The following is a 26014-nucleotide window of genomic DNA, read 5'->3' as shown; positions in this document are numbered from 1 at the left end:
GCCAAACCTGAACCCCGACATCACAAGCTTGCTGATGAACTTTCGACATCACAAGATCGCTATGTCAGCCGACGTGGAAAAAGCATTCTTGCAGATCAAGATACATGAAAATGACCGAGACACACTGCGATTCATGTGGTGGGAAAGAATACCCAGCGAAGATATGCCAACCCCGAAGATAAAAACATGGAGGATGACAAGGGTTACTTTCGGAACTACACCAAGTAGCTTCCTTCTTGCGGCCACGATTCATCGACATTTGAATAAATTCAAAGAAAAATATCCTGAAGTTGTGGCGCAACTCCGGAAAGGAACCTACCTTAATGAAGTTTTACTAGGAGCCGACGAATACTCGACATCGACAAAGATATACAAAGAAGCACAAGATATTTTTCGCTATGCGGGAATGAATTTAAGAAAATGGATTTCAAATGACGCCGAGATAAGAAAACCCTTTGATGAAGAAGGAAAGGATCTGGATCAAGGGATAAGAAAAGAGGGACAAATCAAGATTTTGGGACTGAAATGGAATTTCGTAGACGACGTGTTGAGCTTTCCCGACACTACATGGCGAAATGACAAGGACATGAGACAACTCTCAAAAAGACAGGTTTTGCAGGACACGGCAAAGCTATATGAACCTTTGGGTTTTTTGACAGCAATTTCAGTCAGAGCAAAAATATTGCTGCAAAAAATTTGGATGGATAAACTGAAATAGGTTGACCCGTTACCAAGCCAGCATAGATCAGCTTAGAAGGACTAGTCGGAGGAGCTTCAGCACTTAGATGACTTCACCGTTAACAGATGCTATGATAACAGGCAAGCTGAAGTGAAAGCATCGACTCTACACGTGTTCTCCGGTGCGAGTCCAATGGCGTATGGAGCAGCAGCATACATTGTAACAGAATACTCCGATGGAAGCAATGAAGCCAATTTATTCATTGCAAAGGGTAGAGTCGCTGCAATAAAAAGATTACACTAGCAAGATTGGAGTTGTTGGCAGCCACAATATCAGTCAGATTGGCCAGTCATATAACTGAGAATTTCATCAGGAAACTGAGGAGTGTGAAATTCTGGACTGACTCAAATTGTGTTATTCTAGATAAAGTCAAACAAGACGAAAGATCTGTTTGTTCGCAACCACGCAGCAGAAATTAAAAGAAAGTCCAATGAGAGTCAATGGGGTTATGTTAAAAGTGATGAAAATCCTTCGAATTTGATGACAAGGGGGATGAAGATGAAACGTTTGCTGGACAGTGAATTATGGTGGAAAGGCCCCACGTGGATCAAGAATGAAAAACAAAGGCCTGATTATGACATCACGCAAGAATCGGACAGCGATGACAACAAAGACGAAGAAAAGACAGTGGCATGCTTAACTACCACCTCGAGTGAAGAAAAGATAATTGATGTGAGCAGATTTGGATCATAAAAGAGTCACGAGTTACCACGTGGGTGATGCGTTATATAGGAAACCGACGAAAAGAAAGGAAAACAGGTTCGCTGACAGGAGAAGAATTGAACAAGGCAGAGTTTGTGCTGATAAAGCAGGAGCAGAAAACGCTACAAAATGCAGTGACACGAATATATGACAACATGAATCTGTACGGCACGAACATCTTCGAAGATGATCAAGGTGTCCTAAGAGTAAAAGGGAGGCTTCACTGAAGTGATTTGAGCTTTGATGAGAAGCATCCTATTATTTTACCAAGAGAAAGTCACTTTTCAGAACTCCTAGTTCTGAACGCGCATCAAGTAACAATGCACGGTGGCGTTGCGGCAACTTTGACACATCTAAGAACGAAGTTTTGGATTCTGCGTGCCCGACAGATGGTGAAATATGTGATAAAGAAATGCATCACATGTAGGAAATTCAATTCTAGACCAATGGCACAAGAAATTCCACCACTACCAGCTGGCAGGATAACACAGATGAGGTCATTCGACACAGATGGTATAGACTTTGCTGGACCACTCAATGCTCGAGAGGAGAAAGGCGGAAAAGTTACAAAGTTTTACATTGTGATATTTACGTGTGCAGTAACAAGAGCCATACAACTAAAGTTGGTAAAGAGGATGTCATCAGAAGCGTTTATACAAGCATTCCGAATATTCGTAGCTAGAAGAGAATTGTGTACAACTATTTACAGTGATAATGCAAGAGCATTCAAGAAATCTGAGAAAGAGATGAACAAGATAATAAAGATGGAAGATGAAAGGGTTCAACAGTATACCAGTAACCTGAAAATATAATGAAAGTTTATTTTAGAGTTAGCTGCATGGTGGGGAGGATTTTATGAAAGACTGATCAGAAGCTTCAAGACATCCATGGGAAAAACTATAGGTGCTTGACTTTTGGATGAAGGAGAACTACGAACTGTGGTTGTTGAAGCAGAAGGAGTACTTAACAACCGGCCTCTCACTAATGTGTACCACGATCCTAACGAGCCGCAACCCATCACACCGGCGGACGTTATAGGAGTCAGGCAAGCAATGAACAAGCAGGAAGAAAAGAGACTTGGAGAATACAGTTTGTTGAATTATTGGAGTGCAAGAAAACGGGCAATGATAACATGGTGGACCAGATGGAAAAAGGGGTACCTGAGGGAGCTTAAGTGTGCCAGCAGAAAAACAGAGCGTCACACAAGTGTACAAGAAGGAGATGTACTTCTGCTTGGAGAAGCGCGAAAAAGAACTCAGTGGAAACTCTGCAAGGTCGAAAAGATTTTCCCAGGCAAGGATGGACTAGTGAGAACATGCTTGCTTCGTACACCTGAAGGAAAATTAGTCAAGAGGCCTATTCAACTGTTGTATGCGCTCGAAGGTTGCTTCGGTTGAATCTGGCTGGCGGGAAGATGTAGAAAACAGATTGAAGATGGAGCTCGGAGCCGAGGAAGAAGAAGTAGCCAGGGGCACGCTCTACATATATTTTTTTTCCTGTTCTGTCAACAATAAACAGAGGACGTATCGGTTCTGCGGTCTCTCTGGCCCTTCTGAAACACCAAATACTATAAGCACATGGCTTTTCTTTGCATTTCGCCTGTAATCTAAAATCGGCTGCTGTGGCCATGAATGGAATCAACAAAGCTGCCGCGAAAGCGCAACAACCGACAGGCACTTTTTCCAGCACGCTGATTACCCGGGGAGGGACAGGGAGAGTGGGGAAATGCGAACGCTGTATACAGCGCATCGCACGCGCCGGAGCGGGAAGTAGCAGACGAAATGCGGCAAGCCCCACCCTTTCGCGTCTATGCGCATGCGCAGCGTTTACAAATCTTGCCGCCAGTTTGCGCCACGGGGGCCGCCAGCCGCGCGTTGCCGTGTTTCCCACAAGAGTGGACCATACTGTACATGTACATACATCAGCACGCCACGAAAACGTTCGTCGGGCTTGCGAATTCATGTCTGTCGAGCGACGAGAGCACGCGTAGGCACGTCTGTGGAGCGAAACACGCCGGTCACAACGGTGTTACGTCAGAGGCCGAGGCAGACGCCATGAGCAGGCCTGAAGGTATTATCTAGACGGCATTGGTCAAACACATTACATGGGCAACGCCGCATGTGATTGTTCCAAAAAAGACTACGCAAGAACTGCAAATATGTGGCGACTATCGCGTCGCAGTAAGCCCAGCATTCAAGGTCGATCAGTATCTCTGAAGACACAATCGCAAGCCTGCATTGTGGAACAGTGTTTTCTATCATAGATCTCTCAAAAGCGTATCTGTAACTTGAACTGAACAAACAAGCTCAAAATCTGCTGACCATTAACCCCCCCTTAGGTCTGTTTAGATTCCACCGCTTGCCTTTTGGCGTAGCATGTGCACCGGCTATTTTTCAGGCAGTCATGGACCAGACGCGGCACCCGTTCGTCCTTAGTAGTAGTGGGTAACATGTCTTACGCTTTGACCTGAAAAGTGGTGCCGGTGGGAGATTTCTCCTGAGCATTGTTGAATGAAAAATTCGTAGCGTGCGCGTTAACTAAAAGCGGAATTCTCCTGTCTCTCATTCCCCATTAGCAGCCAGTGGCATGTACATTAAGCACTATCTGACAAGAAAGGGTTGCTGCGTTATAATTGCTGGGCGTAACCTTCTTGGTTTTAGAAAGGTTTAGCGCGCGTTGGGTCGCAGTACCGTGAATACAGTGAACTAATGATTGATTTGTGCGGTTTAACTTCTGAAAAGCACCATATAATTATGAGAGACGCCGTAGTCGAGGGCTCATAAATTTCGACCACCCGGGGTTCTTTAACGTGCAGCCAAATCTGTGCACACGGGCCTACAACATTTTCGCCTCCATCGAAAATGCAGCCGCCGCAGTCGTGATTCGATCCCACGACCTGCGGGTCAGCAGCTGAGTATCTTAGCCACTAGACCACCGCGGCGGGGCTGATTACAGTGAACTAGTATATACCATGAAGAAAGTGGCGGCTGCATTTCCGACCGAGGCGGAAATGTTTTAGGCTTTTGTGCTAAGATTTGTGTGCACGTTAAAGAACGCCAGGTTGTCTAAATTTCCGGAGCCCTCCACTACGGCGTCTCTCATAATCATAGGGTGGTTTTCGGGCGTTAAACTCCACATATCAATCAATGCCACCTCTCGTTTAGTCCTTGAATTGTCCGCTATAAGGTGGCACTTTTATATGCGGAATATATGATGAAAAGATGTGAAATAAGGGTACTTGGAGTGTCGACTAGATGGACGAGTGGACACACAGAGAGATGCATGGACGGACGCACGGATGGCTGCATGAACGAATGAACGCATGGGTGAACGAAGGGACGGATGCATGGACGAACGCAGGGATGGACGCACGGATGGACGTGCGGTTGCTCGAACAGACGTACGCACGGACGGGCGGATGGACGCGCGGACGGACGGAAGCAAGAACGAATGGACAGTTGGATGATTCGCCCCACTCTCCATCATTAACCCCGTGGATATGCTGCCAATTTTTTAGGTTTGAAGAAGTACTACGGAAAGTTTTTGCGAAGTTTAGCTTCAGTCTTGGAGCCAGTGGAAAACTTGCCGCAAAAAGAAACTTCATGGCACTGGTCACGTGAATGTAATCAGGCACTCAAAAGATGCAAAGAAGTCTTGACTGATAAGAGTGTGTTACAGTTGGTTAATGTAAGAAAAAGAAATTGAGATCACGCGTGGTGCTACTGATTCCCAGGCTGTGTCATCGCATGTGGTGAACGCTGAGGAAAAGCTGGTTTCTTTTACTTCATTGCCATTATCAGTACCTGAACGTAACTATATACAGACTGGAAAGGAAGCACTTAGTATAGTGTTTTTCTGTAAAAAATTACCATTACCTTTATGGGCGATTCGTTGACATAATAACCGATCACGCACCTTTAACAACTTTGTTTGATCCCAGGCGGCACGGCAGTCTATCAGCCACTGCAAGAGTGCATTGTTGGCTGACATTTTCGGCCGACTATACATACAGAATAAAACACAAACCAGGATCAGCTATCCAACATGCAAACACATTGCCCCGCCTACCATTGCCCGAAACTGGCTGCCACTGTGAAGAAATTTTCTGCTTTTCAGCCCTAAATGAATTGCCTTTAACGTCACACTAGTAGGCTGTGAAACTGTATGAGATGCAGTGCTCAGAACTGTGCATGACATGATCTGGCTTGGTTGGCCCAAAGCCATGTCTGAGGAGCTAAAGCCATTTTGGGTGCGCCGTCCCGACCTCACAGTAAAAAACGCCCCACCGTGGTTGTCTAGTGGCTAAGGTACTTGGCCGCTGACTCGCAGATCGCGGGAGCGATTCCCGGCTGCAGCGGCTGCGTTTCGGATGGAGGCGGAAATGTTGTAGGCCTGTGTGCTTAGATTTGTAAGCACGTTAAAGAACTCCAGGTGGTCAATATTTCCGGAGCTCTCCACTAGCGCGCCTTTTATCATCATATGGTGGTTTTCGGACATGAAGCCCCATATATCATCAATCAATCTCACTGTAGACAACTTTTGTGTGGGATGAATAAATAAATTAGTAGTACCATAATCTCTGCAAGGTGATGTACTGCGATTGCTGCACGAGCAGCACTTAGGAAATACCTGATTGAAAGCCTTAGCTAGGTCGATAGTGTATTGGCCGGGAATAAACAAAGCCCTCGAAAACACATTGCGCAAATGTGAAATATGCCAGACCCTTCTCTCTGCAGCCCACACAACCCGTACCTTTAGCTTCACGACAAGCATGTCAGAATCCGCGCGAACGCGTAGGTTAGATTCCGCAGAAGTAAAAAGGAAAGACGCGTATTCTGAATAGTTGGAAAATAAAATAATGGGCGTAATGACCGCGGCTAAGCCTGTTGAAGTATAGTCCCTTCTTAGTTCGCAGCACATGGCCTTCCACGGTAAGTAGTGACGAACAACGGGCCGCAGTTCGGGGCAGCTGAGTTCAAATATTTTTCTCAATCTAATGCTTTTCGAATTCCGGCTGTGGCGGCTGCATTTATGATGAAGGCGGAAGTGTTGTAGGTCCATGTACTCAGATTTGGGTGCACTCTGAAGAACCCCAGGTGGTCGAAATTTCCGGAGCGCTCCACTATGGCGTCTCTCATAATCATATGGTGGTTTTCGGATGTTAAACCCCACAAATCAATCAATCAATATAATGGTTTCATGCGCACACTAAGGCCGCCATACCACCCACAGTGTAATGATGCAGCGGAGCCTGCAAATCAGACAACAAAAAAGGCACTTCTTGAACAAGTGCTGGAAGACTCTGAAAAGGCACAAATAGAACGCTGCAACATATCATCGATAATTTCGTGTTCTGTTATCGAACTACGCTTCATACACTTACGGGAAGAACACCTGATGATGTATTTGTAAGTAGGAAGCTGTGGACCCGATCGCCGTGGCGGCGCGCAGATGTAACAAATGCGATGAGTGCTAAGACAACAGAAATAAAAACATTTGCTGATATTTCTCGCGGTCAGCCACAAGTGTTTGCTTTTGGTGATCGTGTGCTGCTGCGTTCAGTGCGTGTGAAGGTGGTGAACTGGTGGCCTGGAGAAGTTACATGTGTGAAATCGCCGTCAACGTAATTGGTGTATGCGCGAAACACTGTGCAGTTTGTTCACGCGAACCACCTTAGACCATCGGACATTCAATGAACGGAACGACGTGACTCGCCACCGGAAGTAGAACTTCCACATGCATCTGACATCATCAATGCTACACTAACGACTAACAAAAGCTGGCAGCAATCAGCACCAATAGCCACTCCACACTCGAGAATCGTGCGCCGCTGGTTCCTTTGCGGCGGTGCACTAGAGAAAGATGTCTACCTGACCGCCTAACTTTGAAAGTTTCTGAAATTGTGCGTGAATAGAGTGTTGTGACGTAAGTCGGGTGGACTAATTGCTAGCGCACAAGTTACTGCTGCCTGTGCATGCGCTAAGTGAGAGCGTATGTATATATGCAGGCAAAAGTAATCGTGTAGGGGTAGTTTTCTCTGTTTGGTCTTCTTGTATTGAGGTTGACAGCGTGCGCCTCGAGAATTAGGGCTCTTTACCCTGTTCCCTGATTCTGCCTACAACAGCGCACACATGAAGGCTTCCTAAACTGCTTCAGTTAAGACTCGTTGTATACTTTCGTGTTTTACCAATTCTAAAGAAAGGGATAAATCACGTTTTTGAGCTTCCCTGCTGAAATAAATCTGGGAGTGCATTTGTAGCTGTCCAATGACATCCACCTCAGCATAGTTCATGGCCACGTGGAGCTCTGATCTTCATTACCTTGGACGACTGAGCCCACTCTTCCACCACCGTGAGGCACGCAGTTCACTTTGCCCACATCTTCTCGTCACCAAGCAGTCTTCGCTGAGCGCAGAACAGAACTTTCGGGCACCACGTTGCTTTTACATCATATATCAACGGCTAACCATCCCCTATAATGCGTACCGATGCGAAGATACGCTGACCGAGAGCATATGGTGATAGCTAAGCAAGTCGTTGAAACGCTTGCCGCGGGAATAATTAGGTGTTAATTTAGCCCGTGGGCCGCATCCGTCGTTTTTGTCAAAAAGAAAACTCATCGTTGCATTTTTGCGTGGATTACAGACCACTGAATTACTGTACAACGCCTGACTCGTGCCCCTTACTGAACGCGACTACAAGTTATTTTCGTCACTTGACTTACGCCCAGTCTACTGGCATACCAACGTCGCAGAAGAAGATAATTTAAAGAGAACTTTTCGCACTCCCTCGGGCTTGTATTAACTCTGCCGCATGCCGTTTGTACTTCGAACTGCTCATAGTACATTTCAGTTGGTGACAAACTCTGCGAGGACCTCTGATGAATCAAGCCTGTACTTAGACGAAATTCTGGTCGTTGGCAAGAGAGAGGAACAAGAGCTTCACAATTTCGCCGAACAACTCCATAGGCTGTATGAGGCAGGGTTTCTTTTGCACTATGAGAAGCACGAATTCGGCTTGTCCAACCTTTAATAGATGGGCATAATATATCACCCATCGGCATTCAGCCGCTCCCGGAGTGCATCGCTGCTGTGTTGGAGTATGCCACATCAGCTTGCTTGAAAGAGGTGCAGTCATTTATGGGCATGGGTTCGTATTCGCGAAGCTTCGTTCCACACTTTTTCTCGATCACAGTACCCTTAAGCGATCCCAATAAAAGTACGTACACGAATTGAATAAGGCCGCCTTGCAATAAGATGCTTTTCAAGCGATGAGGCAATAGCTACCTTGCCGCCCAGTACTACTCGCAACTCACTTCACTGATGACTGGACCACTGCAGTGCACACTGACGCCAACCAGGTTGATTTAGGATCAGTGCTAATGCAGCATGACCCGGATGGCATAGAACATGTTGTCGTCTATGCCAGCATCAAGCTTTCAGTCCACTGAGCACCACTAGCACTACAAAAGTGGATTGTATGGCAGTGGTACAAAGTGTGAATCATAAATTTTGCCATTAACTTTTGGTTCACAAATTTGCGGCGGTGACTAATAATTCTGCAATAGCATGTATGCTTTCAAAGGAGCAACTAAAGCACAAGTATGCCCGATGAACAATAAAAGCTGCGAAAGTGAGATTTCAATGCATGCCATCGTGTTTGATGATTAAATAACGCCGTCGATGCCCTCTGACGCAACCCTTTTGACTGTGTGCAACAAATCCGCGAAATCACACCTATTTTTTAACTAACTTGATTTCATGAAAACCCGACAAGATTATAAAAACTTGGCATATAAGATGTTGCCACCATATCTGGAACGGCAAATATCTCAGCTATTGTGATTGGCTATGTCACATTGTACTGCGTCACTAGCAAAAAAATGCTAAAAAGAGCGCTACATTCTGGTGGTTCCTACATATTTCTAGCCTGAAATATTGCGAACCATGAAGTACATTCCCAAGGCACACATGCGTGCCAACAAGCCATGCTCCGCATAGTACAGGAGCGCTTTTATTGGCCGAATATGGAAAGTACCTTCTTTCTTACATCGCCCGTTACCAAGACTTTCAGCTGTTTAAAGGGACTGCCTCGGCGCCAGCCGGAAATTCTGATGTCTCATTTCATTTCATTTTGTTTTCAATTCCAACATGATAGATAAAAAACTGTTTGGATCCATAGCCAAAGGCTAGAATAGGGTCCAATTATGCGATACAAAATGGCACAGTATCCAAACGATAACACAAGGCAACAATAGAACATGTAGCAAAACAATAGAACAAGGCATTGAACCAGGATACAGGATGCTAAACATTGCAGATATAGTAAAGAAGGTTAGGCATTGTACAGACATATATATTTTGATACTCGAAATTGGGTTAGATAAGAGAGACATGTAATTTTTTACACAAACAAAAAAAGGCAAAGAGTAATAATAACTACGCAGTAAACTTTTACTGGACGTAGTGATACTTATATACAAGAATTCAACGACTTTTAAGGGGGCTACGGAGACACATTAGGGACTGCAAGAAAGTGTTTTTTTTTATTTTCAGAGGAAAGTTAACGGCCGATATTTTACCCTGAGACAATCTATTCCAGATTTTGGTACAGACGAACTGCAGGTACAGACGAACTGCAGAGGCCGTTCTCCATAGACGTTGTTCGTGGGAGGAAGGTTAAAATTACCGGCAGTAGTATTCCCCGCAGGGTGGGATGAGGAGCAAGGAATGGACGAATGAACAGGATGGTTTTACCTTATGATAATATTAATGGCGATGGCTGTTCTCTGTTGACGCAGACGTACTTAAATACCGAAGACTATTTTTCACACAGAGGCATTGACTACATTAAACCCCTACCCACCACCATTGCTGTAAACCACTGCAATATTGTAGCAGTGAACTAGCTATTGCAACACCTGAAAGTCGAAGCCGTACCATCGCTTGCCTCCACTTAAGTAACAGATTTTCCAATGATACCATTCTACTTAGGTATGGCTTGCCAAAGCGCTTATTATCCGATCAGGCTGCCACGTTTTGCAGCCAGCAGATAAGAAGGCACCCTTCCCCGATATGTGTGCAGAACCACTACGCATTTCAGTTTTATATGCAGACAAATGGTCTCACAGAACGCACAACCTAGAGCATCCAAGCGTGACTCACCGATATACAAGAGTACAGAAAAAGGAGAAGGTCGACTGGGACGTGCACCTCCCATCAGCCACCGTATGAAAACAAGATAGGAAAAGCTTCCCCAGCGGAATGCGGCCCTTAGTCTTGATGCTCCCTTTATTGTTACCCACTCCGCTGATAGCCATTCCTCCTGTGAGAAAATAAGAACAAACGCAACAAAAAAAGCTACCAAAAAGCAATAAGATCCAGATAACGCATTATTCGAAGGTCGTAGCTTCGATTCCTGCTCACGGCAAGTTATTTTTTCACCCACTTTTCTGTCTTATTATTTACAATACATTGATTCTAATAACTTTCCCTATACATTCCTTGGCATATTGTCTGTTAGATGTCATTATTATTGTGTGAAAACACGAAAAAACGAGCCCTTAATTATACACTTCTTTCCCTGATTCATTAACGAGGGTTTCGTACTGGCAGACTTGGTGCGGTTAGGTTATATACGAGAGACTATTGGTCAGCTGCTAGCTCGCAATAGGTTCACGTGCTACTTGACGCCTTGCAGGCTCATAAAAGAGTGTGCCACACTCGCCGCCAAGGCTACAGGTGGCGCTGACTGACACTCCCATGTTTAAGTTCACATATAAACCCAATAAAGTGGCTTGCGGGATAGCCGCCGTAATAGCTCAGTGGTAGGGCATCAAACACGTTGTTCGAAGGTCATCGGTTCGATCCCTGTTCTTGGCAAGACATTTTTTCATCATTGTTCTTTCTTTCTATTTACATTACATTGATTCTAATAACTTCTCCTATACACTCTTTGGCATGATTGTCTAATATATCTCATTAATATTGTATCAAAATACGGAAAAACGAGCCCTTATGTATACACTACTTTCCCTTGTATATAAATATATATATATATATATATATATACAAAAGGTGGACGACCACGTGCAGGAGTGCCCTCCTTCACCACAGAATACCAAATGTAGTGCTATGGCTCGCGTTCCTGGCAGGCGTTGATTTTAGTTCACACGTCTCTTTTCTTCCCTCCTGTGGCATAAGCATAAGCCAAGCCAGTTATAGGTTAGCTTATATATAGCTATGCATAATGCCGCGATATCATGCCTGCATTCAAACAACGCGTCCATCACCGCGCACATGGATACACATGCGTGCCGTCTTGTGTTGCGCAGAGATCATAAGGGCACGAGCACCCAGCTGTACCCGGCTGATATGCGCCAAGCGCTCGGGACTTCTAACGAAAAGGAAGAAGAAGGTGGCTGAAGGACATTTTGTCTTCGACTGACTCGTAGTTGTACGACCATAGTCACTTTGAGTTATGGGCACAGGTTCGCCCTTTTAATAAACCATCATCATCATCATCATCATCATCATCAGCCTGACTACGTCCACTGCAGGACAAAGGCCTCTCCCATGTTCCGCCAGTTAACCCGGTCCTGTGCTTGCTGCTGCCAATTTATACCCGCAAACTTCTTAATCTCATCTGCCCACCTAACCTTCTGTCTCCCCCTAACCCGCTTCCCTTCTCTGGGAATCCAGTCAGTTACCCTTAATGACCAGCGGTTATCCTGTCTACGCGCTACATGCCCTGCCCATGTCCATTTCTTCTTCTTGATTTCAGCTATGATATCCTTAACCCCCGTTTGTTCCCTAATCCACTCTGCTCTCTTCTTGTCTCTTGAGGTTACACCTACCATTTTTCTTTCCATTGCTCGCTGCGTCGTCCTCAATTTAAACTGAACCCTCTTTGTAAGTCTCCAGGTTTCTGCTCCGTAGCTAAGTACCGGCAAGATACAGCTGTTATATACCTTCCTCTTGAGGGATAGTGGCAAACTACCTGTCATAATTTGAGAGTGCTTGCCGAATGTGCTCCACCCCATTCTTATTCTTCTAGTTACTTCAATCTCGTGGTTCGGCTCTGCGGTTATTACCTGCCCTAAGTAGACATAGTCTTTCACAACTTCAAGTGCACTATTACCTATCTCGAAGCGCTGCTCCTTGCCGAGGTTGTTGTACATTACTTTCGTTTTCTGCAGATTAATTTTAAGACCCACCTTTCTGCTCTCCTTGTCTAACTCCGTAATCATGAGTTGCAATTCGTCCCCCGAGTTACTCAGCAATGCAATGTCATCGGCGAAGCGCAGGTTACTAAGGTATTCTCCATTGACTCTTATCCCTAACTGTTCCCATTCTAGGCTAAATACGTTTTAATAAATCTCTGAGTCCTTTGACATCGCTACTTCTGGTGGAGGTTCCGGGTAATGAATCAAAGTTCTACGAACACAAAACAGCGTAGCCCTGATCACCAGCGGGTTGATTCTGTGTAGCTGACACATGTGCATCAGAGGACCAGTCGCCATCTTCGGGGTGACTCACCAGGGTTCAGTCCACTCTACTTCACGCTGAGGGTAGCTCAGTCAATGGACGCCAACACCATGACAAGCCAGCTAACACCGGCACACGTGGTGATCAATCAGCCTCACCAGTCACCAGTATTTCATGGTGACTCGTACAAAGACGTAGAACATTGGCTGAACATATTTGAGAGAGTTGCAAGTTTGAACGGTTAGGACGAGAGAGAGAAGCTCCGCGGCGTATACTTTGCTGTGGAGGACTTATCAAAGACGTGGTATGAGAAACCTCTTTTACTACCTGGGAAGAATTTCGGCGACAAGCTCTGGCTACTTATGCCAGCACAGATCACAGAAAAAAAGAAGGTGCAGGCAGCTCTTGAAACCAGAAACCAACTCACCAACAAAAGTGCCGCATTATACATCGAGGACATGATCCGCCTGTTTAGGCGCACAGATTCTCATATGACTGCAGGAATGAAGCTGCACTACCCCATGCGTGGGGTGAAGCAAGACCTATTCACTGTTCTCGCACGCAACCCACCACGACCAGTTGCGAAGTTTCATACGGAAGCGACAGCCATCGAGAAAACACTAGAATAGCGGGCTAGACAGTACAATTGGGACATAAACTGCGCACCTACCAATGCCTTCTTTGGAGGCCAGTGAAGTGACATGAAAGCCCTGCGAGAACTCATCAAATCAGTGATCAGGGAAGAACTTAGGAAGTTGCAAGCAGCTCACACTACAGCAACGCTGTCTGTGATGAACGTATCACGAGAAGAATTGAGACGAATCATACACGAGTCGGAGCATGAGCCACAGCTGATCTGACGCATGTCAACGCACTCTAGAAATACTCAGACAACCCGCGTCGCAGAGCACAGCAGCAGTTGCGGTGGCCACTCCTTACCCACACATGGTACGCAGCCCACCTTATCCACTGGAACCCACGGCTACCTACCTGCCACCAGCCCGTAGTGTAGCTCGCTACGTAGATCAAATGTGCCGGGAAAGTGACATCTGGCGTGGTCATGAGCGCAGGCCTTTGTGTTTCCATTGCGGGGAAGCAGGTCACCTCTGTAGGTTCTGCCCTTACTGACAGGCAGGATTAGGGGTTTTCCATTGTACAGACCTTGCCCTGGAAATGGTGAACTGCCAGCGGAGATCAAAGAGTACTGGTCCACGCACCACAGTACACTCACTCCACGCCAACATCAGCCGAGATTGCCGTCACCCAGGTGTTACCGATCACCAGCCCACGTGCTTTTTCCGCACGACTTGGGCACCGTTCCACAAGTCCACACCCGGAAAACTGAAGCAAGCGACCTGTGGAGGTGAGGCCACTGATAACTACAGTTGCGAAGATCCTCCATCAAGGTTTCAAGGTGACGAAGCTATGTTTACAGAGGATGAGAGCAGGAGTGCTAAGATTACTTCAAATTTGCGGCTGAAAATTGACGGACGCGAGCTGAATGCCTTAAATGTCTCCTGCGCTGATTATTCGGTAATGAGCCACAAATTGGCAAAGAAACTGAAAAAGGTTGTGACAAAATGGAGTGGGGCACAGATACGCACAGTAGGTGACCACTCTATTACGCCGCTTGGTAAATACATTTCAAGACTCGAAATTGCTGAATTCATCTTACTGCCAGAATGTACAAGGAGTCTTATATTAGGAATAGATTTCTGCAAGTCAACGGAGCCTATAATAATCTGCGTAGATCCAGCGTAACGTTTTCGACCGAACAAGCTATGTCGATGGTGGAATCGGAAAAGCGACGTCTTACTGCTATGCGCGTTGTTGACGATGGCGTCATAGTGCCACCACGCTGTAGTGCAATGGTGCCTGTCGAAAATAAGGTATTTTGTGACCACGAAGAAATAGCGGATGGAAATGTAGGGCTGATTTTAAAAAAAGGAATTCGCGTGGTGAGGAGTCTTGTTCACTTAACGAATGCCCGCACAATGGTCCTCCTCACGAATTTCGGCAATGAGAGTAGACACACCGCTCAAATATGGCTATCGCCTATTTCCACTAGTTCTGTGTGGCGACCGAACTATGCAGCTTAACGACAACGCCAACGACTGCACAAGAGACCTGCAACGTTGACGCATCAATTAACGTCAACAATAGGCGCACAGAATGTCAAATGAAAGGATTGTTTGCCGTTATAAAAGAATATTTGGACTGCTTTTCAACCTCCTCTAAGGTGCGACGCACGGCTATTGAAAAACATAGGATTATAAGAGAAGAAGCCACGAGACTGATTTACCAGCGCCCATATCAAGTATCACGAAAGGAAAGAGACGTCATCAAGAAACAAATGAAGGAGGAGCTTTCAGATGACCTGGTCCGGCCTTCCAGCAGTTGATGGGCGCCTCCCGTAGCTGCCCCCACGCTACACAGTGGCAATAAATGTTTCTACCACCTCCCGTAGTTCTTGTTAAAAAAAAGATAACATTCTCAGATCACGTGCAGACTATCAAAAACTGAGCAGCGTAATTGAACGGGACGTATAGCTTCTGCCGCGTATCAACAATACACTCGATTGAATACGAAGTGCGAAATATTTCTCCTCCCTTGATCTCTAGAGCACATACTGGGAAATTGAGGTGAATGAGAGAGACCGTGAAAAGACGGCCTTGATAACCTCCAAACGGCCTCTACGAAGTTGAAGCGCTTCTATTTGGCCTATGCACAGCATCAGCGACGTTTCAGAGAATGATAGAAGCCGTCCTCGCGGGACTGAAATGACAGTCTCGCTTGGTTTACTTGGATGTCATTGCAGTATTTTCCTCTTCTTTTGACCAACACCTACAGCGACTCCCCGCAGTATTAGAAGCCATTCGTTCAGCAAACTTGACCATCAAGCCGGAAAAATGCACTTCAGTTTTGAAGAGCTGCGATTCCTCGGACATGTCGTCAGCTTCGAAGGCGTTCGTCCAGATCCCGAAAAGACAGCTGCTATCGCGAAGTTCCCGACACCCAGAGACAAGATGTCAGTACGTCGCTTCCTGTGTTTATGCGCGTACTATCGTCGATTTGTGGGAAATTTTCGATACATTGCTGAACAACTTACTAATGTAACAAAAGACGACGTGTCCTTTATCTGAGAAAGTGAATAAAAGGAAGCATTTGATGAGTTAAAAACACGCCTGCAAGGCTCCCTGATCCTCGCCCACTTTGATGAGACTGCTGAAACATCACCCTCAGAGCCATTCTAGTCCAGCGGCAAAGTGGCAAAGAAAAAGGGCTAGCATATGCCAGCCGCAAGCTTTTGAAAGCTGTGCCAAACTACTCTGCAACCGAAAGCAGTGTCGCACGGTCATCCGAGCCATAAGTAAATTTCGACTGTACCTCTATGGTAGACCATTCCGAGCACTCAGTGACCACCATTGCCTGCGTTGGCTGGTGAATCTTAGGAATTCATCTGGCCGACTAGCAAGATAGAGCCGAAGGCTACAAGAGTGCGATATTACTGTGGTATACAAATCTGAAAAAAAAACACTGCGATGCCGACTGCCTGTCAAGCGCACCAGTGGGCAAAAGTGAGCCGAAGAAAGATGATCTCCCGATTCTAGGCATCGTCCAGGCATCAAAAATTGCTCAACAACAAAAAATGACGCCAATTCGCTGCTGCTTATACAGCGTCTCTAAGGACTCAACGTTAAAGTCCCACGCTCTTTATCAAGAGAGCTACCTTCGTTCTATTTTCGAGAAGGGGTCCTTTAAAAGAAGAACCTTCAGCCAGGTGACAGGTTTTTACTAGCTGTACCTGCATCTTTACGAGACAAGATTCTGCACGCATGTCATGATGAGCCAATATTTGGACATATGGGTGTCAGCCGTACATTCGCCAGTATTCATCTAAAATACTACTGGCCGAAGCTGTTAGCATCAGTTCAGCACTATGTGAAAACTTGCCGTGAGTGTCAAAGACACAAAACTCCAACCGTGAAACAAGCAGGCTTCCTCCAGCCAATAGAACCACCGGATGCCCCGTTCCAACTGGCTGGTAGGGATCTCATAGACCCATTTCCAACATCGACTGCACGCAAAAAGGTGATAGTCGTAGCCACGGACTATCTCACCCATCACACCCGTTACTCTCTGTACAGTGTAACAGCTGTTGAAGTTGCCAAGTTCTTCATCAGCAACATAGTCCTCAGGCAAGGTGCACCCATCGTCGTAATTACAGTTTGTGGCAAAGCTTTTACTGCAGACCTAATGAAATGCCTGATGCGATTGACTCATACAGACCAGAGAAGAACAACCGCATACCATCCTCAAACAAATAGCCAAACGGAGCGCCTGAACAGAACTCTTACTGATATTTTTCAATGTATGTCGACGTTGAACATATACTGTGGGGTTAAATATTGCCCTACATTACGTTCGCATATACTACAGTCGTTCAAGAAAGAACGCGAGGGGCACCATTCGAACTTGTATTCGGCCGAACAGTCACCACTCCACTGGCAGACATGTTATCACTGAATGACGAAAGCAGCGATTCATCTGACCTTCTTGCAAAGAGCCGAAAAAGCACGACAGGTGACGAGATATAGAATACGCCGCCAACAGCGTATCGACTCCTGCCGGCACAATCAGCGTCGTACCGAAGCGCATTATCAGCCCGGTGACAAAGTATTGAAATCGACCCCAGTTCATCGCCGTGGACTTTCTGAAGAACTTCTTAGCCGATACTTCGGGCCTTACAAAGTACTCCATCGTCTTAGTGATGTAACTTACCAAGTCCAATCCGCTGTACTCGGGAGCCCTAAACGCCGTAACCATACAGAGGTTGTACTTGTATTCCGGAAGAAGCTTTACTATGAAAGATCATCGGAAAACCAGTGATGTCTATTAGGACTCTATTCATTGCCAGGCGCACTGAGACGACGCGTATGAGGAGGGGGATTATTCTTCACATCTTGCCCGCATTCCAACAAGGCGCCCATCTCCGCGCTCACAGGGATACACATGCGCGTCGTCTTGTGTCGCACAGAGACGATGATGGCACGAGAACCCAGCTGGACCCGGCTGATATGCGCCACGCGCTCGGGACTTCTCACGGAAAGGAAGAAGAAGGTAGCTGAAGGACATCTTTGGTGTTCGACTGACACGTAGTTCTACGACCATAGTCAGTTTGGGTTGTGGGCACAGGTTCACCCTTTTAATGAACGCGTTTTAATGTACCCCGGAGTCTTTCGGCATTGCTACAAATATATATATATATATATATATATATATATATATATATATATATATATATATATATATATATATATATATATATATATATAAACAGACATAGAGAGAGAAGGAAGGCGTGGTGGCGAAAGTGGCCGTATGTTGTAAATATTGAAGTAGCTGCTCCTCTGAGAACGGTTACAACGGAGGAAACGTTTATTTCGACAGTTTCGGCCAGAGTCTGGCCATCGTCAGGAATGATTTGGGCTCACTTTTATGAGCTTTCGTGCGGAAAATGAGGCGGAAAAAGCGGCAAACACCGGAAAAAGTTTGAAAAAATTATAGATGGAAAAAACAAGAAAAAGTTGAGAAAAAAATATACCAGCATTTCCACGGGGTGAATGATGATGAGTGGGCGAAGCTCCTGATGGAAAATCATCGGTAAAACCATGACTCTTCAGCGAAAGTCCGGCCACTACATTATCAAGAAAGATGTGAGAAACAGTGTGTGTATATATATACTCGCGCTACAGCACGGCGATGGCATTGGGGCGAGCCTGGTCGTTCTTGATGGAAGATATTGTGACTAGACTCTTTGAGAACCACAATCTGTCGCACGTTCTGCAACTGTGTCCGAACGTAACGTCTAGAAAGTCTCACTCAAACCGCGCTTTGGCACATTGGGGCTGAGCTTGCCTGATGCGTTTTGCAGACGCCTCGCGAGGTCTCACTGCATCGGGGTCTGCCTGCCGATAAGCGCGCTTTCTCGCCGCTTCCCATTCTCTGACGTTTTGTAGATCATCTTCGCGCCTCAGCCGTGCCGCTTCGCATACGGCAGGGTCCTCGCGCCGTTGCCATGACGCTGGGATCTTGGCGGCGGCGTCGCGCAGCCAGACGACACGCTTCGGCCTCCCGCTCTCGTACGGCAGGATCTTGGCAGTGGCGTCGCGCAGCTTCACGGAGCGCTTCTGCCTCGCGGGCTCGCACACCGAGATTCTGTCGGCGAGCACGCACTGCCACCGCCTTGCGCGCTCGCCACCCTCCGGCCTTATCCATTGAGCAACTCCGAGCGCGTGCCAACTGCCAGCGGGTTCTATTACAAACTAGAGGTGGATACGTACATACGGGGAGGATGGACAGACGCACGCCTTAAGGAGCTTCGCCCCTAAAAAAAAACATGAAAATTGTATGGGTCACTGCACTATTCGAGTGGCGTCGTGAGTGTCTATTTTCTTAGAAGTATTGCGTTCAGGGTATTTGCGTGGTCATCCCTTTCGTGTAGAGGGAGCCGTCTAAGGTAAGGCCTGGCGTGGCACTGTATTCCCCCCCCCCTTTTTTTTTCACCCACCGTCACTATTCTGGCGTTGATAGCCTGGGCTGTGACGGGGCTGTCGTTTGGCGTCTTTATTTTTTTTACTGCTGATGATTGATTGATATATGGGGTTTACCGTCCCAAAACCGCCATATGATTATGAGGGACGCCTTAGTGAAGGGCTCCGGAAATTTCGACCACCTGGGGTTCTTTAACGTGCACCCAAATCTGAGCACATGGGCCTACACTATTTCCGCCTCCATCGGAAATGCAGCCGCCGCAGCCGGGATGCGAACCGGCGACCTGCGGGTCAGCAGCGTGAGGTTTTTACTGCGTGAGGTGGTGTTCCGAGGTCTCAATGAGTCGGCGTTGGCAGGAAAGGTTTCTCATGAATCTGTATTGCTTTGAGGAGGCACAACACGAAGTCGCCAAAAGAAGAAAATGGGCGTTTAAAGTGAATACTATTTTTGTGGCAGATCAACGAGAGAGCATGTGGCAGTTTTTATGCCTCTTTAGGTTATCACCAAGTGTGCTGATACCCACCACCACCTTCGCTATATGAGCAGTGACCTTGTAATAAACGCCTTTTTGTTTCGTGTCGTTGCGACTCATGCGTCGGTAATTACAATTTCGTTTGAGAACGCGCGTTCGGGGGCACTTAGTGGTGTATGCGGTGAATATTCGGCGTGCCGGGCTTACAACCATTCATCGGTTAGCAAGGGAGACAGGAACGGACAGGAGCAGTACATTAGAAACTGCAGTAATACTGAAACGCGCAAACACATTTCCAGTCGTGGTCGCAGCTACAGTGTATAACTTAACAGCATGAACTTCCCCAACAATAACTGGAACAAAGAGAACGTCTGAAACGCGCATTCCCATCGACTTCTGGCGTGGTTTACTGACGAACGTATGACCTCAAAGACACTCTTGTAAACTCCTAAATCAGTATTTCAACTTCCAAAAGTTCCTGCCAACAATGTCTAAAACCTGAATGCCTTGTGTGTAAAGCGAAGCCAGACAAGCAAGGCAACCAGCACAGAATCAAATTTTTCAACAAGAAGTCCAACAGGTGATTCCTCTAATGTGGTATGGAGGCAACGTGTACGGCATGGAATACATCAGAGAAACAGAAAAGGTCTTTCTGATTCGTTTCAATAACCACAGAACCCACGCAATATCAGCCCCAAATCTACCTCTATCAAAACACCTCAACCTTTTCGGCTATTCATTGAACAAATTGTCAGTTCCACTTTTAAAAACAGAATTTAAATCCGACCAAGAAGGTGACGAACATGAGTAGTACCTCATACACCGATTTACAACCATCGAAAGAGGCATAAGTGTAAGTCCGGTTAGACTTGCAGCAATTATAGCACAATGAAATATATGTAATATTATTCATGACATTTCAAGATTTCGTGGAACTGTAACTGTGACGAGGAGTGGACGATTGGAAATATCTTGCCTTGCTTCAGTGTTACTGCCCTTTCTAATGAACTGCTAACGTCCATTCTATCCTCCTTGCTGACTGATCAATGATTGTAAGCCCTACATTTGTAACAGCGACCGATTACTCAACTAAGAGCCTTCGAAGGTGGATTTTCAAAACAAAATGGTATTGAATTTGAACGCTCGTTCCCCTTTTTTCACGACACTGTCTGGTGCCCCCTCAAATAGAGCCAGCTCCTTGAGAGACCTTTTCTGCCTGCGCCAACTCGCTGGGGCCCCGGAACCCCGTCTCATGCAGAAAAAGACGCCAACCGACAGTACCAACACAGCCCAGGTGATTGACGCCTGATTAGGGATGGTCAGTCAAAAAAGAAATGGCTTCCGCCACACGCCCGTTCTTACCTTAGCCGGCCACTGTCTACACTGAAGGGAGCGCCGCCGAAATACACTGTACGTGCATTTAGGTGGCGTTCAGTGTATAACACTGAACGTGTAAAAATGCACTAATGACTCCACTCGCGTAGCGCAGTGACCCCTGCATTTTTTTCTTTTTTTGTTTAGGCTTTTTTAAATGCGAAGCATTTCATAGTGAACAACGGCGACTTGGAGCGTGTCTATCTATCTATCTATCTATCTATCTATCTATCTATCTATCTATCTATCTATCTATCTATCTATCTATCTATCTATCTATCTATCTATCTATCTAGCCGCTTACGTGTGGGTGCTCTCGTGGTCACGCCTTAACGTGAACGAAAGCTAGCTTCTGAGGGAGGGCAAGATGGTTTCACGAATATGACGTGCTTGTCAAGACATCAATTACGTCAAAGTACCGTCGCGTACCTTGTCCAACACTTCCCGCCAGAGAGTGGCACATACCCACTGGCGGGTATATGCCGCTGGTATGCGGGTATATGCCACAACTGATTGACACCCAATATCTATCGAGGAACGACGAGAACACACATGGGCAATTTTAACGCGCGAGCGTTACCAAAAATTGGCAGATCCCACGTACAGTGGGAAGCGATGATATGTGAAGCACGAATTAGAAAGGTTTATCTGTCACTTTAAGATCAGGTCAATGTTACGGGGTTCAGATAAATGGTGCCGTACGTGACTTCCGTGTCATGATTATTATGTTTGGATGTGTTGTTTACCTTCGTGATCAATTCACGTCACGTGATATCATATTTAGTATATGTGGAGCTGCCGAAATGGTCGCGGGCACGCTATGAGCGTGGTATGTTGTCATGTTTTTACAAGACACGCGTGTCAGGATTATCAGTTTTGCACCAGTCATATGTTTCATCATTCGTTGACGTCACGTAACACCAAATTTGTTATATGTGGAGCAAGCAAAACGGCAACGAGCGCCTCATGAAGGGCCAAATATTCTTTATTGTAGCGTTGAAGCGCGCACGCTGGGCACAGCGATGCTACGTTAGCTAAACGCGAACACTCAATAGTCTGACGGCAGGTGCGACCGACGCGACGACCGACGCGACCAGCGTCCGTCAGCGCGGTCCGACGGCAACCGGCGCGAAATGCGACATGCTGCGTTTCGCGCGGATGCGTTGCCCAGACAAATCTGCGTGTGCCTCTTTTTGTGACGGAGGGACGCCGGATGCGCTGAAACGCACATGCGTCAAAGCAACGCAGCACGGCGCGCTCCTGCGTGCGAGTATATGGCAGGACCGGCACCTGGCATGACCACGTGGCGCGACGCGACGAAATGAACGACGGCGAGCACGCACACCGCGTAACGTCTTTTAGGGGCGAAGCTCCTTAAAGCGGCACCCGTTCGTACCTCGTAGTCGTAGTCGTAGTGTGTAACAAGTGTTACATTTTGACCTGCAAGGTGGTGCTGGTGGGAGATTTCTCCTGTGCTTTGTTGAACAATAAAAAGTTCGCGGAGTGCGCATTAACCAAAAGCCGAAGGCTCCTTTCTCTCATTCCCCATTAGAAGCCATTGGCTTGTTTCAGTAGGTAACGGTAGTAGAAGTAGAAGTGTTAAAAGCCGACTTCTGCTGTCTCTAATTTCCAGTAGCAGCCATTGTTTACCTCCAAGGTAGTGGCTGGTGAAATCTATCCTGTGCGTGAATAAAGAATAAAAAAATTTTGTTCAAAACGCAGTTGATTCATAAAATAAACCAACAAAAGACGCCAGATATTTTCTAAAAGCAAAACGAAAAGACGCCAGATGTTTCTAAAGCAAAACAAAAAGAAGACGCCAGCTGCATAGTGAAAGCGGTCAGGTGTCCTTTGAAAACCGCAACCCAATCACCATCAGAGGCACCTGCATCAACATCATGTTTGCCAACTTTTATCTTTCCCCTGTGCAAGAACCACTTAGCTTACATTTCACCAACCACAAAGCGGTCATACTGAAAGGACCACTGAAGCCAGCAATAAAAGTTTGATAAAGTATTTAATCAATCGTTACACGTCTTTTTGATCGGGCGAATTAAAGGAAGAAAATTTCGCGGTATCACTTTCAGGAGCTTCACCCAGTCTCATCTTCCTTCACCTCATGGATCTGACATCAATTTTTTCCCGCGTCACTCGTCGTTACGAGGCTTTTACATAGCCGAAACATTGTGCATTCTAGTGAAATCACTGTTGTAGAAACAAATGTTCAATGTTTCGCGAAATTCCAATCTTTGATTTGGTGCCTATTCAAGATAACGATCTTTGCTGAGGTTGAATGGTTCAAATCAGTTGAAATGGTCAGCTACCCGAATATTCAGGTTGCCTTGTACGTGCACGCAGACGCGTTCATTTTCATTGAACCACTGAGTCACTGTAGCATATAACGAACATTCACTACCGTATACGTTTCTTTTTTTTTGTGGAACTTTCGACCTTGTACAAAGTTTGATAACCCACCGGCACATCAGCTCGAAATGATGAAAGGGTGCGATGTTTGACTGACTGATGCAAGACAACCAATAAACGGGGACGTCTCTCATTCATACCTTGCTAAACTGCAGAGATGACCTGAACGAAATGGAGAAACATCACTGTCAGATACTTGGTGATATCCGAAATTCTAAACTCTCGGTGTGCATTTGTTGTATATATATATATATATATATATATATATATATATATATATATATATATATATATATATATATATATATATATATATATATATATATATATATATATATATATATATATATATATATATATATATATATATATATATATATATATATATTTATATATATATATGTATACAACGAAACAACAAACATATATATATATATATATATATATGTATACGTATATATGTATATATATACAGTGAATGCAGACCGAGAGTTTGGAATATATATATATATATATATATATATATATATATATATATATATATATATACAAAAGGCGGAAGACCGTGTGATAATGTTTATTTGTTCCAAAGTTTTTGCAGGAAGAGGTCTGTTTTGTTCTCTCCTGGGGCATAAGCATACAAACCTTTAGTCTTCTTCAGCTCACACGGGCAATCCAGAACAACACAGTGTATGCTGTTCTATTAGGATGACTACCGTCCTTCACTGCGCAGACTTCTTTGGCGAGCTTCGGGAAGAGCAGTGCCAGGACGATCTGGACTGTGACCACAGCACTGGTCGTGTGTGTGCGCGGAAGCCCAACGACGCGGCTGGTCACTGCCGGTGTCCTCCCGACAAGCCTAATAAAGATTCCCAGGGACAGTGTCAGCCATCAGCCGGTAGGTGCTGCCACCTGGTACAAAATAGCACAGCAGAAGATGTGTTGAGCACTTGTGACTGTTACCTATTTGGGCAAGTATTTTGGTCACTGTACATTTCAGTGCTGCTGACCATGTTTACTCTGGCGAAAGCGACACGTGGCCTGCGCCATATTTTTGCCTATGCTGACAGAGATGTGCAAATTCTTCGGCATGTTATCCTGAATCGTACAGCGTACCATACACGTAATGTGTTTTGGGAACCGTATGACACTAAATATAGCTTGTGAGTGTTGCGAATACGTGGTAACGACTGTCCGACGCCATACAGCAGAAATACTGTTCTGCAGGAGGAATAGTTTGGCTAGTGGGTGCTTGATGAAAGTCATAATGTAGCAAAAAGAACTCAACGAACACACAGACCAACACCAAAGCGCTTGTGGTGTGTGGCAGTGTGTGCTAGTTGTACTGTTTTTTTGAGCTGCATGATGATTTTAAGACAGCGGACACCACGAGCTACGAAGCTGGTAAGAACAATTTTGTGTATGAAAAGAGAAAGACACAACATCAGCATTTCCTACCCTGTGGCCATGTGAACTATCTGTCGTTAACGTTTTATACTATAGGGGTAATAAATACTTTTGTTACAACTTTTGCTGTTGCATATGTCACTAGTTACCAAATAACTACGTGCACCCACTTCGACTTGTTATGCTGTAGTTATGGACGCGTGATCGCGTTATAAATTTAAGCATTGCACACGCACATACTAGTACAAAGATATAAAAATCTGTGTTGAAAACATCAAAACGAAGTCATAACTGATGATTGGCTCACCTGTGCAAGTACCGTACTTGTGCTTAATTACGACTCTATGTCGATTACTGCGTCCATCCCTTTGCTGTGGCTGACGCTCAATTCAAGTTAAACTATTGTCCGTTTTTCACGAATATAGTAAAATGTGCAGATGTTATTGAACCTGAAAAAACAGTCAGCATAATTTTCAGAAATGGATAAAAACTGAGATTCCACGTTCGCTTGGATTTAGTGCTGTGCGAAGCCTGAACATGAAAGGCGACTGTGTTGAATTTCTTTTTTTGGGGGCGAAGCTCCGCTTAGTTTAAACCTGTTCTGCGTGTGGCGTAACCGAGAGAACAAGAGACGAGAAAAAAAGAAGGCAATATCTCTCGAACAGTATAAAAGACAGTGCTGTCTCATAATAGTACATAGGCTTCCTCTGGGGGAACAAGGGAATACCCAAAATCAAGGGGTACGGGGTGCAATGAGATGGGCATTGTTCGAGAGCAAGGAAGCTTGCAACAAGATAGAATTTGAGGAGCGATTGATCAAAATGAGAGAGAAGTGCAGAGCTGTGAAAGTTTTCAG

The 26014-nt window shown here is 45.6% G+C and overlaps 1 protein-coding gene across 1 annotated transcript in view; it reads left to right on the top strand.

Moving 5' to 3' along the window:
- LOC119173296 (uncharacterized) overlaps positions 1-26014 on the top strand; it is a 1087060-nt gene that overhangs the window by 123716 nt on the left and 937330 nt on the right. The window contains exon 3 of the mRNA XM_075896327.1: positions 24485-24649. Coding sequence (XP_075752442.1) covers positions 24485-24649 — 165 coding nt within the window. The remainder of the gene's footprint in view (positions 1-24484; positions 24650-26014) is intronic.

Source organism: Rhipicephalus microplus, chromosome 5, assembly GCF_043290135.1.
Source record: "Rhipicephalus microplus isolate Deutch F79 chromosome 5, USDA_Rmic, whole genome shotgun sequence".
Classification (NCBI taxonomy): domain Eukaryota; kingdom Metazoa; phylum Arthropoda; class Arachnida; order Ixodida; family Ixodidae; genus Rhipicephalus; species Rhipicephalus microplus.
The sequence above is the reverse complement of the archived record's forward strand: the minus strand, read 5'-3'. Positions and strand labels throughout refer to the sequence as shown.